General features: G+C 46.7%; 1 protein-coding gene across 2 annotated transcripts in view; it reads left to right on the top strand.

The window, feature by feature from the left end:
* LOC310773824 (membrane-spanning 4-domains subfamily A member 4A-like) overlaps nucleotides 1-12158 on the top strand; it is a 28277-nt gene extending 16119 nt beyond the window's left edge. Inside the window, exons 4-7 of one of the 2 annotated variants that reach the window (XM_083633781.1) lie at nucleotides 1227-1355; nucleotides 6009-6137; nucleotides 7111-7270; nucleotides 9473-12158. In XM_083633781.1, the coding sequence (XP_083489907.1) occupies nucleotides 1227-1355; nucleotides 6009-6137; nucleotides 7111-7269 (417 nt within the window). In that variant the 3' untranslated portion in view covers nucleotide 7270; nucleotides 9473-12158. The remainder of the gene's footprint in view (nucleotides 1-1226; nucleotides 1356-6008; nucleotides 6138-7110; nucleotides 7271-9472) is intronic. The other variant, XM_083633780.1, reaches the window with a different exon arrangement.
* Nucleotides 12159-20995: the final 8837 nt, after the last annotated feature.

Below are 20995 nucleotides of genomic sequence, written 5' to 3'. Positions count from 1 at the left end.
AAGGAATCGCCTTTGACCATGGCGTTACAATTGATGCAATTTAAACAGGGAAAATTACCATTCGGTACATTCGATAAGAAATGAGTCGGGCGTACAAAAGAATCGGCCCTCATTAATCGGTCCCTGATATTATTTGCCCACTTCAAAGCAAACAAAGGAGGCTTAATAAAGATCTGTCCCACTTGGGGGTCGTTTCGAAGGATGTGCCAGTGTTTCAGAATACATTTTTTTATGTCCTGAGAAGCAGGTGAAAACGTGGTGGCACACACAATATTAAAATCACGGTCTGTGGAGGTTTTAGAGAGCAACAAATCCTCTCTCTTTAACCCTCTCACCCTCTGGAGGCTGCTCTGTAAGTCCCTTTGGTCAAAGCCTTTTGCTCTGAACCTACTACAAAGATCATGAGCCTGCTGTTCAAACATAGCATCTGTGTTACAAATCCTTCTGACTCTGATTAATTGACTATACGGTAAACCCTTTTTGAGAGTGGGGGGGTGATAGCTGGAAAAATCCAAAAAACTATTTCTGTCCGTCTTTTTTCTATACACTCGTGTCATAAGGTGTTCAGTTTTAGTGACCAACACATCCAGAAATGAGACTGACTCACGGCTATGTTCTAGTGAAGATTTTATGGATGGTAGTCTGGAATCAATATAGAGTTTAAATTCTTCTAACTGGGAGAGTGTGCCTAGAAAAATGAAAAAGATGTCATCAATATACCTGAACCAGCATTTTAACAGTGTACTGAAAGGGTTATTTTGGTAAACAAAATCCTCTTCTATTTACCCGGTTTATTTATTTGTGTCTTGTGACCTTACATGAGTGATGCTGTTTCCGGTGTGTTGCTTTATAAACGTCATCTCCGCCCTGTACTGCACCACACTGAGGAAGGCCTAGGGCCGAAACATGTACAGTATGTGCTGTACTACTCCTGACTGAGGTAAATTAAATATTGAAAAGGACTTTTTGAGTGCTGGCTTTTTCTTCTTATTGATCAAACATGGTGGCCTCCATAGACTATAAAAGTGTTTGTTGGCCTAATTTGATGTGTAATGCAATGTGTTTATATTGTCTATTTCCCCCTCTGACTATTATAGCAATATGTTGCAGCTATTTTACCCATTAGCCAGCCAGTGTTTGTTAGCTAACGTTAGCTATCTAGCTAGCATAGTTAGCTGTGCATGTTCTTGGTCATGTTGCCCTGACATCCTCTCTTTGCTCGGCAGGTGAACGGCTCTATGGGCGTTAACGTTGCTGCTGCGGTGGCTTCCTTCACCGCCACAATCGTCTACATTCTCGACGCGACCGGCCTGGTGTACTGGGGGTGCTATGAATGGGACTGTCGCCGATTTATGGTATTATCCCTTAAAAGCTGTCTAGCGGTAACATAAGATAAGTCCAGAAAAAAGAGAGAGAAAACACATGAAAGTGTACCAAACAATGACTTATCTTTTAACAAAAGATTTATGTTGACATAAAGATAATATATATATATATATATATATATATATATATATATATATACTAATATACTAAATATATATATATATTTAGTATATTAGTCTCACTGGCCCAGGGAGATAGTTTTGATGTTTCCCAATTGAAAATCTTTCTCGTCAGCCTATGATCAGGCATATTTACCAATCTGTTCCATAAGCAAAGCATTTCACACTTATGCCTGACATTTGACAGTTCCCAACCCATGTATCCACAGATGGCTGCTATTGGAGAACGTTTATGAACTCTCAAAAAGGAGCGAATAGCCCTGTATTGTACTCTGTTAGATTTGGTCTGTTCGTTAAACCCCCAGACCCCAGCTGCATAGTCTGAAACAGGACATACACAGGACCTATACAATTGGGTAATTGACTTAAAGCCTAGGTCTCTACAGTTTTTTACTTTGCTCAGTACAGAGCCCAAAGCTCTGCCAGCTGAGTCTGATATAGCCTGGGTAAACCCATCCCCCACGTGACCTGCTCTCAGACCTGTTCTCAGTCACTATTGACTAGTGACTGGGAACTGAGAGAGCAGGTCACGTGGGGGCTGGGTTTACCTAGGCTAAGTCTGATAGAGTGCCTATAGCAGGGTTAAAGGTCAGGTGATCGTCTAATGTCAGGCCAAGGTACTTATAAATACTGATTTGCATAGGTCAATGTTTTTGATTGAAAATTAAATTATATATATGTGTGTGTGTGTGTGTGTGTGTGTGTGTGTGTGTATATATATATATATACATACATATATATACATATACAACAGAATGGGGACTATTTTGGTCATGGGTTTCGTACACTTTATGTGTGGGACAGACATACAGACAGACAGACAGACAGAGTGCCAACGCGCTACAAGAGCTTTTTTTTCTCTTAGTTTGACTTCTGACACCAGTGTAACGGGTCAGGAATTACACTGAGGCTTTCTTCTTAATTAGGCTCTTTATTAGTCGTCATCGACAGAGCACTGGTGGCCGTGCCCACGCCAAACCAAACCCCACAACACACCCCCAAAACCCCGCTAGCTCTCTTTTAGCCTCGTAGCTCTCCTCACTCACACACCCGTCTCTCCCAGCCTCTAGCTCCAACTCCCCGAGCTGTTCCCCTCTCCCCCATCCCTCCCCTCCCCCCAGCCAATAACAGGTGATCCCCTCTCTCTCACTCCACCCACTGGCTGTATGCCGCCTTCACAGAACCCCGTAAATCCCCACAGACATGTCAAACCCCACAGGTAACCCATGCACAGGACAGTCACAGACAAATTCAGTAGCACACAAATCCAGCCCGCTACACTTCCTCCTCCCGTCAAAGCTTCTGGCCCACCAGAAGCACACTAGTCCCTCTCACCCCCCAGTGGGGTCAGTCCTCCGCAGGGTGACTCTCCTCAGCCCCCCCCCCCTGCGCCCTACAGTCATCACAAACACGGCAGTAGCTCCGCACATCCCCCTTGTGTTTGCCCCAGTAGAAAAGTTCACGAACACGGCGGAGTGTCTCCTCAGCCCCGAAATGACCGGATCTGGGGGCCCTGTGTGCCCACCGTAGCACCAATCCCCGCAGGTAGCTGGGTACAACCGCCTGGAACCCCCTTTTCCCGTGCGCCCCCCTCTCCAAAAGCCCATCTTCACACAGACGCAGGTCGGTAAACCTATTCCACAGTCCCTTCGTGGCACCGGAACCCATGTGAATCTCCTCCACAGGGGGCCGGCATCTGGCCGCCACCCACGCGAGCACCGGACCAAACCAAACCCCACAACACACCCCCAAAACCCTGCTAGCTCTCTTTTAGCCTCGTAGCTCTCCTCACTCACACACCCGTCTCTCCCAGCCTCTAGCTCCAACTCCCCGAGCTGGTCCCCTCTCCCCCATCTCTCCCCAGCCAATAACGGGTGATCCCCTCTCTCTCACTCCACCCACTGGCTGTATGCCGCCTTCACAGAACCCCGTAAATCCCCACAGACATGTCAAACCCCACAGGTAACCCACATGCACAGGACAGTCACAGACAAATACAGTAGCACACAAATCCAGCCCGCTACAGTATATATAGATAGATAGAAGATGGACTGTACGTTTCTTGATTTGAGATGTGGCAGGTTAGCTGTCTGCTAGCTAATGGATATCTGGAAATCAGTAATAGGGCAGCATCCTTTCATAGGGGGGTGTGGTCATGATCCCTAATTAGCCTAGTCGTCTGAGAGGCTTGCTCGCTAGCAGCAAGTTTCTGATTAATGATTGCTATATAAATATATATATATATATATATAATCTCATTTTCACCAGTATCAAAGAGACTGGTTGACTGGAGGAATCTGGCAGCAGCCTGTCAGAGGAAAAATGAGAAGCCACACAGTGCTCCGGTAATTTGGAGGCCTTTTAAAATAATAATAAATCGCCTAATCTGGGAGAGGAGTCTGGTAGTGCTGGTCGCTATTCTGGAATTGCGATGGGCGGCGCTTAGTGGCAGTGCCCTTGGAAAATAGTTTCCAACAATCCAACTTGCCATTTTCAGCGTGTAGCAACGAGCTAGCGTGTAGGTTTCTGCCGTTAGCTTGCTAGCTAGTTAGCGTTGTTGTTTTCACTGCGGCGGCAGGGGACTATTTACAGCAACGCACAGGGAGGAGGGAGCGGAAGCCGCTGATTGACATGGTCGGAGCCAATGACGGAGCTTGTAAGCGGGGAGCGGAAATCCGTCAGCGTCTGAAATGGACGCCTCCAATGGGAGAGCAGCTGTAGAGTAGGGGAGGGCTTGCCAGCAGCCTGTTTCCATGCAGCCAGACTCACGGAAGGAACGGGAGGCTGGCCAGCGAGACTACCATTTGCCATACGAGAGGTAAATTGGTCCGGTACAAACTGCTGACGACTGCAATCATGCAAAAGTAATCCACGCAGGTTCAAGTCACCAAAACAGGATGTTAAAAATGAAGATGTTGTTTTTAACCATAAAATGCGTATGCTCAGCTCAGCCCATTATGCACAGCACAGCTGGCTAGGGGAGCTATATTAATTCAAAACTAGAACGACCGCAACGCGGACTTATGCCTCCGCGGAGGCATAAGTCCGGATGTTGATGTTGGAGCCAAATTGGAAGAAATTGCATCAAGGCGTTTCTTTGCAGAATTGGATATTTGAGCCAAATGTGAAGAAATTTAGTCAAGGTGTTACTGAGATATGGCGTAACCGAGCTTGAAAATGGCATTTGTTAGGTCACTGTGACCTTGACCTTTGACCTTTGATAACCAAAATGGAATCAGTTCATCCTTGAGCCTAAGTGAATGTTTAAGGCGAATCTGATGAAATTCCGTCCAGGCGTTCCTCAGATATCGCGTTAACAAGCTTGAAAATGGCGTTCGAGAGGTCACAGTGACCTTGACCTTTGACCTTTGACCACCAAAATCTAATCAGATCATCCTTGAGCCTAAGTGAATGTTTAAGGCGAATCTGATGAAATTCCGTCCAGGCGTTCCTCAGATATCGCGTTAACAAGCTTGAAAATGGCGTTCGAGAGGTCACAGTGACCTTGACCTTTGACCTTTGACCACCAAAATCTAATCAGATCATCCTTGAGCCTAATTGAATGATTAAGGCGAATCTGATGAAATTCCGTCCAGGCGTTCCTCAGATATCGCGTTAACAAGCTTGAAAATGGCGTTCGAGAGGTCACAGTGACCTTGACCTTTGACCTTTGACCACCAAAATCTAATCAGATCATCCTTGAGCCTAAGTGAATGTTTAAGGCGAATCTGATGAAATTCCGTCAAGGCGTTCCTCAGATATGGCGTTAACAAACATCCGTACGGACGGACGTACGGACGGACAACCCGGATCCATAATGCCTTCGGCCTGGCTTCGCCGGCGGAGGCATAAAAATGCATGAGGCTTCCTGCGGTTGGGTCGGATCACGTTCTCACCACAAATTAACCGTATCAGAGTTCGTTTGGAACCGCCCTAAGACCACCTCTCCAAAGAGGTCTCGGTGCGGTTGGTGGGCCAGCTATTGGTGCACACTAGAGTTCGATTGCTGCATTCATACCTGCCCAAATGAAGCGCACCAAGAGGGAAACCGTATTCTAGTGCGATTCAACCGAACCAATCAAGGTATGTGAAAATGCCCTCAGAATAGGACTAGGCTAATCGGTGTCAGAGATCATGACCAGGTCCCCCTGTGACAGCTGCTGCCCTACTGATTTCTAGATAGCTAGCAACTAGTTAGGAGACAGCTATGTGTACTCTCATAGTCTCAGATGAAGAACCATACAGTTTAAACCCTTCGTCCAGTTTGGTTGTGGAAGTCAACCTGATATACATCGGAAATGCTCATCTTTGGCAGTTCCTGAAAACACGGTGAATAAAACATATCCACATTGCTGCTACAACAGGCTTTAGGTGAAGAGAAACTGAATCGGAAACTATATAGAAAATCTGTTGTGAGAATGCAGAAGTTGGACATAAATGTGTAAACCGATTTCCTCCAAAGGCAGGAGGTCTAAACTGCAGTTTCCTCCATATTCTTCACAGAATGGGGTGTTGGGGGTTTCAGGGGTCATAGCTGTCTTCTCTCTCCTGGAGTTTGCTGTTTCCATCACCATTGCAGTGTTTGCCTGCAAAACTACCTGCGACTGCTGCACCCGCCAGCCGCAGGGCCAGGTGAGGCCACCTGTGTCTTACAAACGCATAACAGATCAGTGGTGTCATCATCACAGCACGGAGCTCAGAGGCTAATCCTCTACCCCAAATTACCTTTTTACTGTTGCTTTGTGTTCTCATGTGACAGCAGCAAATTAAAGGATGAATCTGTTTAAAATACTGCAACACAAAAAGTACGGGGGCACGGTGGTGCAGTGGTAGCGCTGTCGCCTCACAGCTAGAAGGTCCTGGGTTCGATTCCCACCTGGGACGCTGTGAGCACTGAAGGAGTGCGTACCCGTCTGCATGTCCTCGAGTGCTCACCGCCCGGGTGGGGTCGTCAAAAGGGCCTTTCTGTGTGGAGTTTGCATGCTCTCCCCGTGCCCCCTGGGGGTTTCCTTCATATAGGAACCCCTCACCAAAACATGCAATATCCTGGTTGCTGAAGTGGTGCCTCCTCCGGTCGTTCGGGGCGCCTGTTCGGAGGGGGGGGAACTCATTGGAATAGCGTGCTCCTCCCACGTGCTATGTCCTACCGGTGAAGCTTCCCCTGTCAGGTGAAAAGAAGCGGCTGGCTACTGCCCATGTCTCCGAGGAAGCATGGAGCCAGTTTCGGCTCTCCCCAGATCGGCAGAGGGTGGAGCAGCAACTAGGATAAATAAATTAAAATTAGCACTAATGGGGGATAAAAATGGGATAAAGAAATCTGGAAGAAAATATATATATTAAAAAAAAGTACTACTCCAAATTTGAGGAGTTACTCAGGAACTAATGATGAAGGCGGTAGTAAAGGGCAGGTAATAATTATGTAATGATTCAGTAGCTACTCATTAACTACTCAATTAACTAATGAATAGCTACTCTCAAATTAGGAGTTACTCAAGAACTGACAATTAACTAATACTTAGTTCCTCATTCATCGCTTAACTGCTCTAAATTGTGTGTACCTTATTGTAAAGTGTTACCAAAGACACTTCTGTTGTTTGTCTTACAGCAAATGTTCTTTGTGAGCAGCCCTGAAGGCAGCAGAGTGACCATGGAGCCTCCGACTAATTTGCAGCCTCTGCTCTATTCATATGCTCCGCCTACTCCACAGGCTCCACATACTTCACAGGCTTTCCCTACTGCCCAGGCCAACCCTGAGGTTTGTTAAGGTTTGTTGTGTGACATCACGCGAGTCACATAAAGTATAGTTTTTTTATATATATTTTTTATTTTCAATTTTTTAATGGAACAATAAACGAACAAGACAAACAGGCTCAGACACAGGAAAATAAAAAATAAAATACATACATCATTGACATTTGACATTGTTAACGTGGTGGTGCTACCAGCCGCAAAAGGTGCTTATGAGGGATATTACGCATAGGACACCCAAGGGGTCCACAGGAAACTGACTGGGCAAGCTGTCCATCACCCCTAACCCCAGTCACTGCTCACTAATCATTTTTAACCTCGTCAAAGTAGCCCAGAAACGGGTCCCAAATAGTAAAGAACTTTCTAAGCGAGTTGGTTCTCAGGGACCTGAGTCTCTCCATCTGTATAACAGAAACCATGTCCATCAGCCATACTTGAAAAAAAGGTGAAGAGGAGGACTTCCATTCCTTCAGGATGAGTCTTTTGGCAACAGTTGTCAGTGTCTGCTACCTGGTGAAATGTCTAGTTGGGGTCCACCCGCTAGTTTTCGCTCGATTGAAATGAATGAATGTGTCGCCGCTATTTTTATCAGCCTGTCCTTGACTTCGTGAAAATCACAAAGAACATAGTGACCAATTTCCCAGAGAGAGAGGAGGTGAGTTTTGTGGTTGTGTGCTGTTTATATGCGGCTGCAGCCAAGTACATTACATCTTGCCTCCGAGGTGGTTTCACTGTGCATTCCATTCCCTCTCTTCTCTTGGCTGTCTGCTTATAGCGTTTGAGTATCACGTGACCGTTGAACCGAGGCGAACGTCCTCTGAAGTATAAATGCAACACCATGAGCGACACTTTTTTCCCCATCTGCGACCATGTGATGAGCGACACTTTATAATAAGTATAAATTAAGCTTTAGAGTCACATAAGTAAGGGTTAATGCACGACGAGGATGCATGGACTTCGCGAAAGCAACCGTCCTCGGCGCCGCGTCGTCCATTCATTTCTGATAATGGACACCTCGAAGTGCATTAACCCGCTTATACCATGGTCACTTGCCAAAGAAACAAAACAAGACCATTCATTTATATTTTCATGCATTTTGCAATCAAAATCTAGTTTTCATAACCTTGAATATGAGTTGAGAACCGGCGAGACAAAAGTCCCCGCGGCTGCTCATGATTAGGCTATCATTGGATAAAATGGCCGCTTAGTGCCTGCACCTGGCAGAATTTCTAGACCATAAGCTAACTAATAATCTGGCCAATTGTATGTAACATACCAAATAAATCAAACAGGAATGTCTAAGAATGCAACTGGCTCTTAAACTGGCATTCCAGGGAAACTACGTTATTGTCTGCGGGTCTTTAAGACGTAAAAGGCACGTGCCACGCAAGCTCGGAGTAGACTGAAAACCATCTGAAGCTTTCTATGTTGGAGTCCAGGTATGTTGTATAAGGACGTCTCTCAGTGTGTTGCTGTTAACTGCCCATTTCGTTGTTTTCTTTTTGTTGATCTCGTCTTTTTCCTCTTCGACTTGATTGCTGTCAGTGATAGAGGCAGCGCGCTCTTGCAAAGTGCCTGGCTGGCTTTCTGCAAAGTTGTAAACAGAGCTGGTTTGACAGTTGACAGCTGAGAGCCCGGCTTCTGTCAGCTGACAACATCAGCAGATCTCCGAAAACTATAGATTTCTAAATAGCTGTTAATTTAATAAACTGAGCACACAGGGGTAATCTAAATAGTTACTTTCACCGACTATTTCTTTTCCCTAAACTTAGAAAAGTGCCATATTAACCCTTAATGGTGGTATAGGGCTCTGTCGTGATCCTGGTGCATTGATATGAACGATGAACAGACCTGACTGGAACTACTTAGCTTGGTGTACATTATCACTGTACATTATCACAAATTAATGGACACCCTGCAGCCAATCAGAATTGAGTATTCAACCAGACCATGGTATAAAGTATAGTTAAAATGAATAAAAAGCGTCTGATGAAGAGCTTTGACACTCGAAACCTCACTTTTTTGGGTGTTTAAATAAAAAAACACTGAAACTGGAGCCGTTGCAGTGTGCAAGCTTTTTATTCATTTTTACTACTTGTTCACCTTTGAGCTCGGCACCTGCCCAACCTGGTTTTGGATGTGCATGTTTTCTCTTTGATAAAGTATAGTTAAAGTATACTTAGGAGTACAGCTGATGATGATGTGTTGTTGTTTTTCAGACTACGCTGTACCCTACCGTTCCAGAGAAAGAATCACCCAGCGGTCTGGGTGGTGAGCTTCGCCCTCCGGCTTACAGCGCCCTCCTCGGCTGAGGAGGCCAAACCACCTGTTTAATATCGCTTTGTTTACCGGCAAATATACACACCACGCATAATGTGTTAGTACACACACACACACACTAATACCGCCCCCGCTATGTTTGTTTTGTGCAGCGTTAGCAGCAGAAGTGCTAGTCTTCATATTAGCTTCTTCCCCCTCTCTTACCTCTTCTCTTGTCCAGTCTGATCTTACTGATACACATTAAAGAGCATGGTGCAGGTTGGAGACCACATTACATTATGTGGGAGGGGTATATAGCATATATTGGGATTAAAACAATAATAATAATTGTAGCAGGTGTTACCTGTGGCTTGCCGTACATATCTCGAATGCGGATAGGGAGCTGTATATAGCAGGGTAGGTGTGTCTTGCCTTGGACTCTCCTGCAGGTGGCAGGAGGGAGAACAGTTTGTTTCATCCTCAGGTAACCGTTAGGGGAAAGCTCATATCACTGCTCTTGCTGACCTTAAATTGTTTGTATATTTGATTTGTTTAGTCTGCCCGGGCCTTGCATGACCCATGACGAAAAGAGATGGGAGTTCAGCTCGTAAGGGCGGGCTACAGGGCCGTAACTGCTTTACAAATGAGTGAGGTCCAGAACGTCTTCTTTTAATGGAGTGCAGCGCAGCGTGGAGCACTGCATTTTGGGGTGAGAATTCAGACCAAAAGGCCTAAAAACATAAAATATCGCTGTAGCGTCCCCCTACTATACTATAATAGGGCGGCCCGGCATCACTGATGACATCACAATTGCTTGTGTCACAAGTAGGGGTGTCACGATACACTCAGTTCACGGTACGATACGATACACGATATTGGGTTCACGATAACGATACGATATTTTAACAATATTTTTTTGCGATCGATTTGTAAGTTGAGGGGGCATCCGCCACGCTAATTTGAGTAATTTCACCATTTTCATCCTCCGTGTCTGTAACATCCCTCGTCTGTTCAAACAAAGCAATGAAAAGGACAGCGAGCATGCAATCAGATGCAGATCAGTGCCACCATGTTCAGCTTCTTTTTCTCACGATATGAGATTTCATCTCAACGATACGTATTGTCATGTTTTGATATCGCGATATTATATTGTGGGACGATATATTGTGACATCCCTAGTCACAAGTGATCATCATTGACTGCTGTTGATGTCACAATGGCTCTGTGAGTGTGAAGGCCTAAAAACTTGCATTTGGCAATTAAAAACCTGGTTCCTTTAGGTCACCTGATTCAGCCCCATCGCACATGAAATGGCATAGCTGTGGTCGAACACAATTCTGCTCAATCACTCACACACACACACACACAGACACTTCTGCTCACACACACAGAGACACTTCTCATTCTTGATGCATTCACAACTGCCTGATGACATCACAGTCAAGCAATTGCGTGACATCATTTCCAGTTGTGTGACATCACTTCACACACACACCCTCTTCCTTTTTGCCTTGATCCAGACACAAATCTCAGGTGACATCACAGTTGAGCAATTACAAATGCATTCAACACACACAGTGCCTCACTCGCAATGTTATGTTGTTTAACACTTCCTTGTTTACAGCAAGCAACCTATAGATAGAAGGAATTATCACCAAATTCTGGCCCTGGATCAGACAAGTCTCTTCCTTCTTTATAGGTTCCTTGGTTTACAGCTGACCGTCAGGGTAACGTCCTATAACTGATTTCAAATTAAAAGTCCTATAGCGTTTCATACACAGTAGAGTAATTAGGCGCTTCTTTTAGGAAACTGAGGCTCTTGTTTTGGCAAATAATTACCGAGGTCCGGAAAAGGGTGACCTCATAGCTTGAGTCAGCACAACCTGACTCAAGTTATGCCAAAAATGGAGACCACACATGACTTAAAGGTAAATAGAATTGAATTTATTTAAATAATCTAAATAAAAATGTACAATCTGTAAGTCAGTAATGTCTGTAGTGTGTGGATGTGTGAAAAAAGTTCAAATCAAAATCAAGCCAACCAAGTCAAACAAACCAAACAGGGCAGATAAGGGAGAGAGACTGACTGCTCAAACCCCAGTTAAGTGGGGTGAGCAGTCACACCCACACAGGTGTCCAACATCTCACATTCAGCCTTCTCCTCAGCCCAGCAACTCAACAGACCATTGGTCTGAAGGGCCAAGGGGCTGTCACACTAGTTACAGCTAGTTGTGGGCTGTCTTTTTCTATATTTGTTGGTTAATGTTTATTTGTGTGCACATTAACCCAGGTCCCTGAATGGTACAACTAGCTTTTATCTTATTAGACTGAGAACCTATAGGAGTGTCTCACCTGTTTGCTTACATACTCATGTGATTTGGAGTGCCCACAAAATCCAATGTGAAACGTTGTAGTGCTGTGTATTCCAGAACGTGGTACTTGTCACTGTTTTAAACGTAGTGCTTTGTGATCCAGTGTGGATCCTATCAATGTTAGTGTAAACTTTCTCAGTAACCAGTAGAGTATAGAAAGAATACAGAGCAGCACAGGGGGCCTGGGGAAGAGTGCACTTCTGTCCTGTCCTTTTATTCTTGTATTATTCTAATTGTGTAAAATAAACCCTGGCATTTGCATTTTTACATTTAACACTGGTTTGTCATTTCATTTCTTTGGATTGGGCCCCACCACACCTTGCCTTCAGAATGTATCCAGTGCAGAGGCATAGCGGGTGTAACATAATAATCACGCATAGACTGGCTTTTGTAAAGCAGCTGGACACTTCCTGAAATGGAACTACCTGTGATGTCAGGCCAGTTATCAATATAGATAACAGTCAGACGTAAAACCACGAAAGAGCCAGATGTAAAACCACATAAGAGCCAGACCTAAAACCACGTAAGAGCCAGCGTAAAACCATGTAAGAGCCAGACGTAAAACCATGTAAGAGCCCGATGTAAAACCACATAATACCCAGACATAAAACCACGTAAGAGCCAGGTGTAAAACCAGATAAGAGCCAGACGTAAAACCATGATGTAAGAGCCAGACGTAAAACCACGTAAGAGCCAGACGTAAAACCACGTAAGAGCCAGATGTAAAACCACGTAAGAGCCAATGTCTAACCACCTAAGAGCCACTGGTAAAACCACGTAAGAGCCAGACGTAAAACCACGTAAGAGCCAGACGTAAAACCACGTAAGAGCCAGACGTAAAACCACGTAAGAGCCAGATGTAAAACCATGTGAGAGCCAGAGGTAAAACCCCGTAAGAGCCAGATATAAAACCACGTAAGAGTCAGATGTGAAACCACGTAAGAGCCAGATGTAAAACCATGTAAGAGCCAGACGTAAAACCACGTAAGAGCCAGATGTAAAAACCCCTAAGAGCCAGACGTAAAACCATGTAAGAGCCAGACGTAAAACCACGTAAGAGCCAGATGTAAAACCACGTGAGAGCCAGAGGTAAAACCACGTAAGAGCCAGATATAAAACCACGTAAGAGTCAGATGTAAAACCACGTAAGAGCCAGATGTAAAACCATGTAAGAGCCAGACGTAAAACCACGTAAGAGCCAGATGTAAAAACCCCTAAGAGCCAGATGTAAAACCACGTAAGAGCCAGACGTAAAACCACGTAAGAGCCAGATGTAAAACCACGAGAGAGCCAGAGGTAAAACCATGTAAGAGCCACACATAAAACCACGTAAGAGCCAGATGTAAAAACCCCCTAAGAGCCAGACGTAAAACCACGTAAGAGCCAGATGTAAAACCACATAATAGCCAGATGTAAAACCACGTAAGAGCCAGATGTAAAACCACGTAAGAGCTAGATGTAAAAACCCCTAAGAGCCTAGTCTCTTAAAACAGACTGTCTCATCTACATCCGGCGAATGCAGCTATACACAGTCTGTACGTTACACCCCCAGAACATGCACAAGGAAGTTGGGAAAAAACCTTCAGACAGGAAAGAAGTTTGACGGAATCCGACCAATCACGATACGTGTGTCCACGAAAAATGCGGCATATTGGATTTTGATTGGACTAATGAGCGGAAGACCCGCCTTTCTGCGATTCTGATTGGACTAATGAGCGGAAAACCCGCCTTTCTACTTCCCATTCCGGTTGGTGCATGATTCTCCCCCACGAAGTACAGACGGTATGGCGGAAGCATTTGAAAATTGCGGAAGCCAACTCGTCTGTTCTAAGAGACTACTAAGAGCCAGACGTAAAACCACGTAAGAGCCAGATGGAAAACCACGTAAGAGCCAGACGTAAAACCACGTAAGAGCCAGATGGAAAACCCCTAAGAGCCAGACGTAAAACCACATAAGAGCCAGACATAAAACCACAGAAGAGCCAGGTGTAAAACCACGTAAGAGCCAGATGTAAAACCACGTGAGAGCCAGAGGTAAAACCATGAAATTTCTAGATGTAAATGATTTAAACAAAATCGAATCTAATATTATATATACAGTATATATATATATATATATATATAGGTTTCAGTATACATGATACAGCATGCGCTGGGACACGTCATCAGTGATGTTGACTGGGGTCGTGGGGTGTTTCGGGTCTGACAACATCATACACCCTCGCCCAGTAGACCCAGCCGAGGCCGATTACGACCCCGACCCGCGTCCCAGAAGCAGCCGCTCATGGATCAGCCTTCCTACTCTGTCTGCAACGTTGCCCGCGGAAGGGTTGATCACGCCCAACCGCTGCAATAGAGTTTAGTGCTACACCGCAGTATTGTAAGACCTTCGGTGCATGGAGGTATAAGGCCCTGTGGGGTGATTCCAGGCCGGGCACCTCCTTCGTCTCACCAGAACCTCCTGTGGCAAAAGGCAATCCTACCATGCCGTACCATGGGCAGGGAGGATGCCTCAAGGAGGCCTGTGCGCTGCACGTCATGCACCTGCGGCGAGCACCTCGCTCTAGTCTGAAGGACCCCAGGCCGCGCCGATGTTTACGCAGATTTTCAGGAGGCTGATCCGTAGCGTTTGTGGATTTCTCCCTCACGAGAGAGCCAGGCTGGGGTGCTAAAACCCATCCCGTACCGGATGCCGTCTCTCCAGCTTGTCACCAAACTATACTTGGTTGTCACCTAGTCTATTCCTAAGTGTCACTGGCCAGGGGGAGCCAGGATTGTAGGTTTCAGTATACATGATACAGCATGCGCTGGGACACGTCATCAGTGATGTTGACTGGGGTCGTGGGGTGTTTCGGGTCTGACAACATCATACACCCTCGCCCAGTAGACCCAGCCGAGGCCGATTACGACCCCGACCCGCGTCCCAGAAGCAGCCGCTCACGGATCAGCCTTCCTACTCTGTCTGCAACGTTGCCCGCGGAAGGGTTGATCACGCCCAATCCGCTGCAATAGAGTTTAGTGCTACACCGCAGTATTGTAAGACCTTCGGTGCATGGAGGTATAAGGCCCTGTGGGGTGATTCCAGGCCGGGCACCTCCTTCGTCTCACCAGAACCTCCTGTGGCAAAAGGCAATCCTACCATGCCGTACCATGGGCAGGGAGGATGCCAGGCCGGGCACCTCCTTCGTCTCACCGTCTCACAATATATATATATATATACAGTATACAGTATACAATATATATATATATATATTTAGGCATGTCTTACAGAGTTGGTGAGACAATGTTGTACCCCCCCCCCCCCCACACACACACACACTCTCCACTCCGCCACACCAAATGGAACATTTACTCAACAACAATGCCTCTTGTATGAAAGGCAGGTGGAGGGTAAACGTAAGTAAACACAGTTTATGCACCTTTTTGAAATGAGGCAGAATTACTCACCTATTTTCAGATCAACTGTATCAATCAATGAGGTGAAACAAGGTGGGTAAACTACTCACCTTGGATATAATCCATGGGCCAATGCTGAAATCGGTACCACCAGGGACATGCAGAGAACATTAGAGGGGCAGGGGCTCAAATTCATAAAAGGGCACTACAAATTTGAGGCAATTTGAAAGCCAATTTAGGGGTATAACTAATTTTAAATATTCCGATTTTAACCAGATTTAGAGGAATATCTCATTTTAGGATGAGACTTGTCACGGAAAAATAACTCCACAAACTGAATAATATTAGTATATAAAAGTTGCATGCTGTTGCGTGAAATAATTTAAGCATCAATATTTATTTGCTCCTTTTCTCCCTTTAGGTTGTTGTACACTACAACAGATAGCAACACAGGCAGAAACATTGAACGATACTGAGTGAGGCTTGTAATATACCATGCCTTTTAACCAAAATTCTAAAAAGCAAGACAGAAAGTTTAGATAAGGTGTATTAGAAAATTGTTTATTTTTTGCTGATTCAACAACACAACATCCCTTTCCAATAGTGTAAAGTAAAAAATATTTTCAAGAGCAACAATTCTGCATTTGTTCCCTATATTTTGGTTATTTATTTATTGGGTGGTTTATTTATTTATTTATTCATTCATTCATTCATTCATTCATTTAAGTCGAACAAGAGCCACAACAACTACCCAGGCCAGTAGCCATAAATGAGGCTCACTCAGTCTAGTCATCACTGGCTAGTGGCTACGGAATACATATCGATATCAGACAAAGCTGAATTACAGTTGCAGTTATTTAACTCCGTTTTTGCTACATAGACCACCATAAGATGTGATTTGCATCCCCTCTAGACCAGAGGCCTGCCCTCAGTGCCCTGGCACATAGACACAGACTTTAAAAGCATAAAAAAGCATCGAGGTGACTTCCATGTTTTGGGGGCTCTCTCCTAGCACATGACGGCTGAGTTTGGTCATCAACATCCAGGTAGAGGTGATCTCGACATCTCGGTGCTGGCGGGTTGTAAAACGGCATTGCATGCATGTCTCATACAGGCATGCAGCAGCCTCTGCACCGCCGAAATTTCAACATGAAACTGAAATGGGGGGGGGGGGGGGGGTTCTCTTGTTTTGACAAACATACATACCTGGGCGGGGACGGGCCACGTGCGTTTTTGGGCTGCTGCCTTCAGGGGCGGTTTAGAAAAACACTGCTCCATGCAGAGGCTTATTAGAAATGGTGCATTCAAGGCCAAGAGAGCTCGGAAAAGGCATTTCTCTTTGAATGCTGCCTTCAGTGACGGCATGGAAAGGGCAATTTCCATACAAACCACCATTAGAAATGCATTCATGGTCAGGAAAGGGCACTTTTTACAGACTGAAAAAAAGGCAGGGGCTCAAGCCCCCTTTGATGTCTATGTGTGCCTACCACCCAAGGTGACAATTTTTGTTTTTTTGTCTTCCTACATGTCTAGTTTATATTTTGGTATGATAACCCCGCCAATCTTGTAGCTTATTGATAGTTATCACTCTGTAAACAAACCTACTCCCATATAAATGACAACCATGATTTCTGTGTATTAGTCCAGATGATATGTGAAAATGCTGTTCACTTTTTCATAAAAGCATGAAACTTGGTACGTGCACAGTTTGGGGCCCTCGTGGTGGCCATTTTAATTCCGCCATAAATTAATTATGTAGTTTGCATCATATCTCCTCAACCACACATGATTACACCAAAAAGGTGATGTCTGCCCCTACATTTTCATGGTCAAGGATTACAATGATACCAGAACATCACAAACTGTTCAAGTGAATAATCAATGGTGAATTTGATGACGTCGTCAGAAGGAAATCACAGTATCTGATAACCCATGATAGCCTATAACCTTACAAGCAAGCTGGACTCTCTCATGAGATTTTAGATCTCGCGAGATAATCCATCTTGGCATCAAGCTCGGCCTTAAGGCCACAACAGACTCGTCCGTCCGCCTCAAATTGGAGCCGTCTCGCCGTCTGCCGGTGCCAGCGAGCCCTACATGCTAGGACGTCAGTCAGCACGTTGGTTGCAGTAAACCTCCGACACACACAGAAGCTATTTAGAATCGACGCAGTAGGGAGAGGTTGGCACACAAAGGAAAATGATTTGGATTTGCTACTAACCTCTTTATCGTCGTCATAATTTGACTCCGTGGCCCGGTGTCCCGGCAACGGCCAATCACAACTCTCGTGCAGCTGACGTCACGCACGTATCGTCACCGCTGAGTTACATTTTGGAGGAGCCCCCGTCAGCCGACGGCGTCCCCTCCCCGCATGACAGCGTCCACCCGCCGTCATACGGGGAGGTCGGGGCGAGGCTCTGACGGACGAGTCTGTAAACGCCTTTAGCGTGAATGGCTGAAGCCGCCGAACACCCTTCTGTTCGACCAAACAGCGGCAGCTACGGGTGGGCTTTGCGCTGGTGTGTGACGCCATCGACAAGCCTGCCTGCGGCCTGCTGATGTTACCTAATGCTGTTAGTTTTAGCTCTACAAATGTTAATAGGGCACTTTATGAACTTTTAAAATTTGTAGTAGAAGAATAACAATGTAGATTCCCATTATGAGGTCAGTTTATCTAAATAACGCTAATTTGGATTTTCAATTTCAGAGGACCAGCCGGGACTGGGGCTAGCATGCCAAGCCAGCTTGGCTGCACATGCCAGGCTGCGTAAAAAATCTGGCAATTTAATGTGTCACTGATTATTGGTAAACATAATTTATCAATCGAACATAGTATAGCGATCCAGGGTTTTGACATGTAATGTGGTGATGCTGTGTTTAGATAGGAACTGATGTGTGGGGGTTGTTCCTGGGGGGAACGGTGTGTAAGTGGGCTTCCTGTCTCGTGGTGTTGTCAGTCTGTATATGGGAGAGAGCTGGCTGGACGTGTGTATAGCTAGCAGCATAGCTACCACTAGGAGCTATGAGAATGAGCCAAGAATAAAAGCCTGTACCAACTACAAGTCTCCGGTTCCTGGACGAATACCTGAAACGTTACATTGGTGTCAAGAAGTAAAGCGGTATTGCCTCTGCGTCGGCCGAGAGGGGAGAGGGTGAGAAGGAACGGCGGAGAAAGTTGGAATTGACAGCTTTTGAGGGCTCGAGCGACCTAGCGGTAGCAGGCTAGCTGCGTGTGCTAGCTGCTAGGAGCACCACGTGCGATGGTGCGCGACGGAGAATGGCCGTCGCTGAACGGGAGGAAAGAGGAGCTGACGACGGTGATCAGCTCGGTGCCTGCGGGTATGGAAGCCCGTTTGTTGAAAGAAGTCAGAGGGCTATTGGAAGCTACGCCTGCCTGGGCAGAGGAGCTGATGAGGGCGCTGCGAGAAGTCATGCAGCGTGTGGACTTGCTGAGCACAGAGGTAGCACAGTGTGGAGAACGGCCGGAGGAGCCGCAACAGAGACTGTGTTGGACTTGCGGGGAACATGGACACCTAGCGAGGTGGTGTCGCAGTGGTCCTGGGGGACAGACCAGGTACGCGGAGCAACGGTACTGGGGACGGCCGGGTCTCTGCTGGTTATGCGGAGCATTGGGGCAGCTAGCCAGAGAGTGTCGAGAGGCTGTCGGGGACCGGAGGACAACGGGAGAAGAGAGACGTGCAGGCGGCGGGCAGGTGAGACTCTGTTGGACTTGCAGTTCGCCTGAGCACTTAGCCAGAGAGTGCACTGAGACTTTGGGGAACGGAGGAGACACACAGCCGGAGCGGAGCAGCGGAGCAGGGAAGCAGCCTGAGCAACAGGCAGAGGAACAGCGGAGCAAGCGGAGCAGCGGAGCAGTGGAGCAGCCTGAGCAACAGGCAGCGGGACAGCGGAGCAGTGCAGAGCCGGTTATTCAGGTCAGGAGAGTGTGGACTGTGTGTCCAGATGGACGGGTGTTGATAACGCCGGAGGAGCCTAGCTGCTCTGCATACCAGCCGGTAAAGGGGGACATCATCATCAGCGACGAGACCATCAGGAGAGCGGGGATCGTGTTGAACAGCCAGAGGGAAGAGAAGGACATCATCTGCAACGCTGTTACAGTCGGGGGAGCGGCGCTCGTGTCTCCAGGTGAGCGAGAGGGGTTAGTGCCGGAGGAGACGGCTCAGCCTAGCTGCTCCACACCCCCCACGGTTGCTGCGCAGAAAGCCGAGGTGAAGATCGAGGCCGGTTGTGTTCCCCCTGCTGTCCTGAACACGCCGCCCCCTGGGGGAGCGGGACGGGAGGACGAGCGAGTGCAAGACCTGGAGGACGACGTCATGGCCATCTGGGAGGTCGACGGGCGTGAGTGGACACGCAGGCAGGCGGAGGACGCGGATATCGGTCCGGTGCTCGCGTGGGTGGCGGCCGGACGCCGGCCCCCTGTGGAGGAGATTCACAAGTGTTCCGGTGCCACGAAGGGACTGTGGAACATGTTTCCGGACCTGCGTCTGGATGAAGATGGGCTGTTGGAGAGGGCAGGGCACGGGTTCAGGGGGTTCCAGATGGTGGTACCCAGCTGCCTGCGGAAATTGGTGTTGCAGTGGGCGCACAGGGGCCGCAGCGGTAAGGATCATGACGGGCCTGAGAAGATGCTCTGCGAGGTTTGTAAACTTTTCTACTGGGGCAAACACAAGGAGGACGTGCGGAGCTACTGCAGTGCGTGCGATGGCTGTGGAGCACAGAAAAGGGACCGAAAAGAGTCACCCTGCAGGGGACTAACCCCACTGGGGGTTGAGAGGGACTAATGTGCTTCAGTTGGGACAGAAGCTTTGAAAGGGGGGATGGAAATGGTGGTGGTTTAAATGGAGGGGAAAAGGGAAAAGGAAATAATGGAGAGAAATAATGTAAATGTTGGGGGTTACTGTTAAAATTGAAATGTGTGTAAAAAAAGAAGAGAAATAATGTGAAGGGGACGGGCTTGTGTTGGATTGAAATGTGGGTGAGAAGGAGTGTAAAAGGAAAGGGGGAAATGTCAGTAATGAAATGGTGGTGGTAGAATGGAATGCAAAATTAAGTGGTGTGTTGAAAAAAAGATGTTGGGAAAAAGGTGTTGGTGTGTTTTGGTACAGGGGGATATGTGTGGGTTGTGGGTGCCAGCGTGGGAGCTGGGCTTATTGGTGGGTGAGGAGTATGTAGCGATCCGGGGTTTTGACATGTAATGTGGTGATGCAGTGTTTAGATAGGAACTGATGTGTGGGGGTTGTTCCTGGGGGGAACGGTGTGTAAGTGGGCTTCCTGTCTCGTGGTGTTGTCAGTCTGTATATGGGAGAGAGCTGGCTGGACGTGTGTATAGCTAGCAGCATAGCTACCGCTAGGAGCTATGAGAATGAGCCAAGAATAAAAGCCTGTACCAACTACAAGTCTCCGGTTCCTGGACGAATACCTGAAACGTTACAATAGTTTAAGATTTTGCACCTATTGTTAAGCACTCCTGGTAAATCCGGTCGGCATTAGCCTCAACGGATGCGCGGCCCCTATATCCACTGCAACGTCGGCTAAATGGCTGCATGCAATATACATGTTATCAATCACAATAAAACTGTACCCACCTCCGAGACAATGTTGTTATCCAAGATGTGGTTGCCATGGCATTCCCAAATAGTGCGTAGTTTCCAATACCGACCCCTTATTCACATGCCGGAGCCGATGCTCAAAATT

This window comes from Poromitra crassiceps, assembly GCF_964638095.1.
Source record: "Poromitra crassiceps genome assembly, chromosome: 1".
NCBI lineage: Eukaryota > Metazoa > Chordata > Actinopteri > Beryciformes > Melamphaidae > Poromitra > Poromitra crassiceps.
This window is presented reverse-complemented; position numbering and strand designations above follow the sequence as displayed.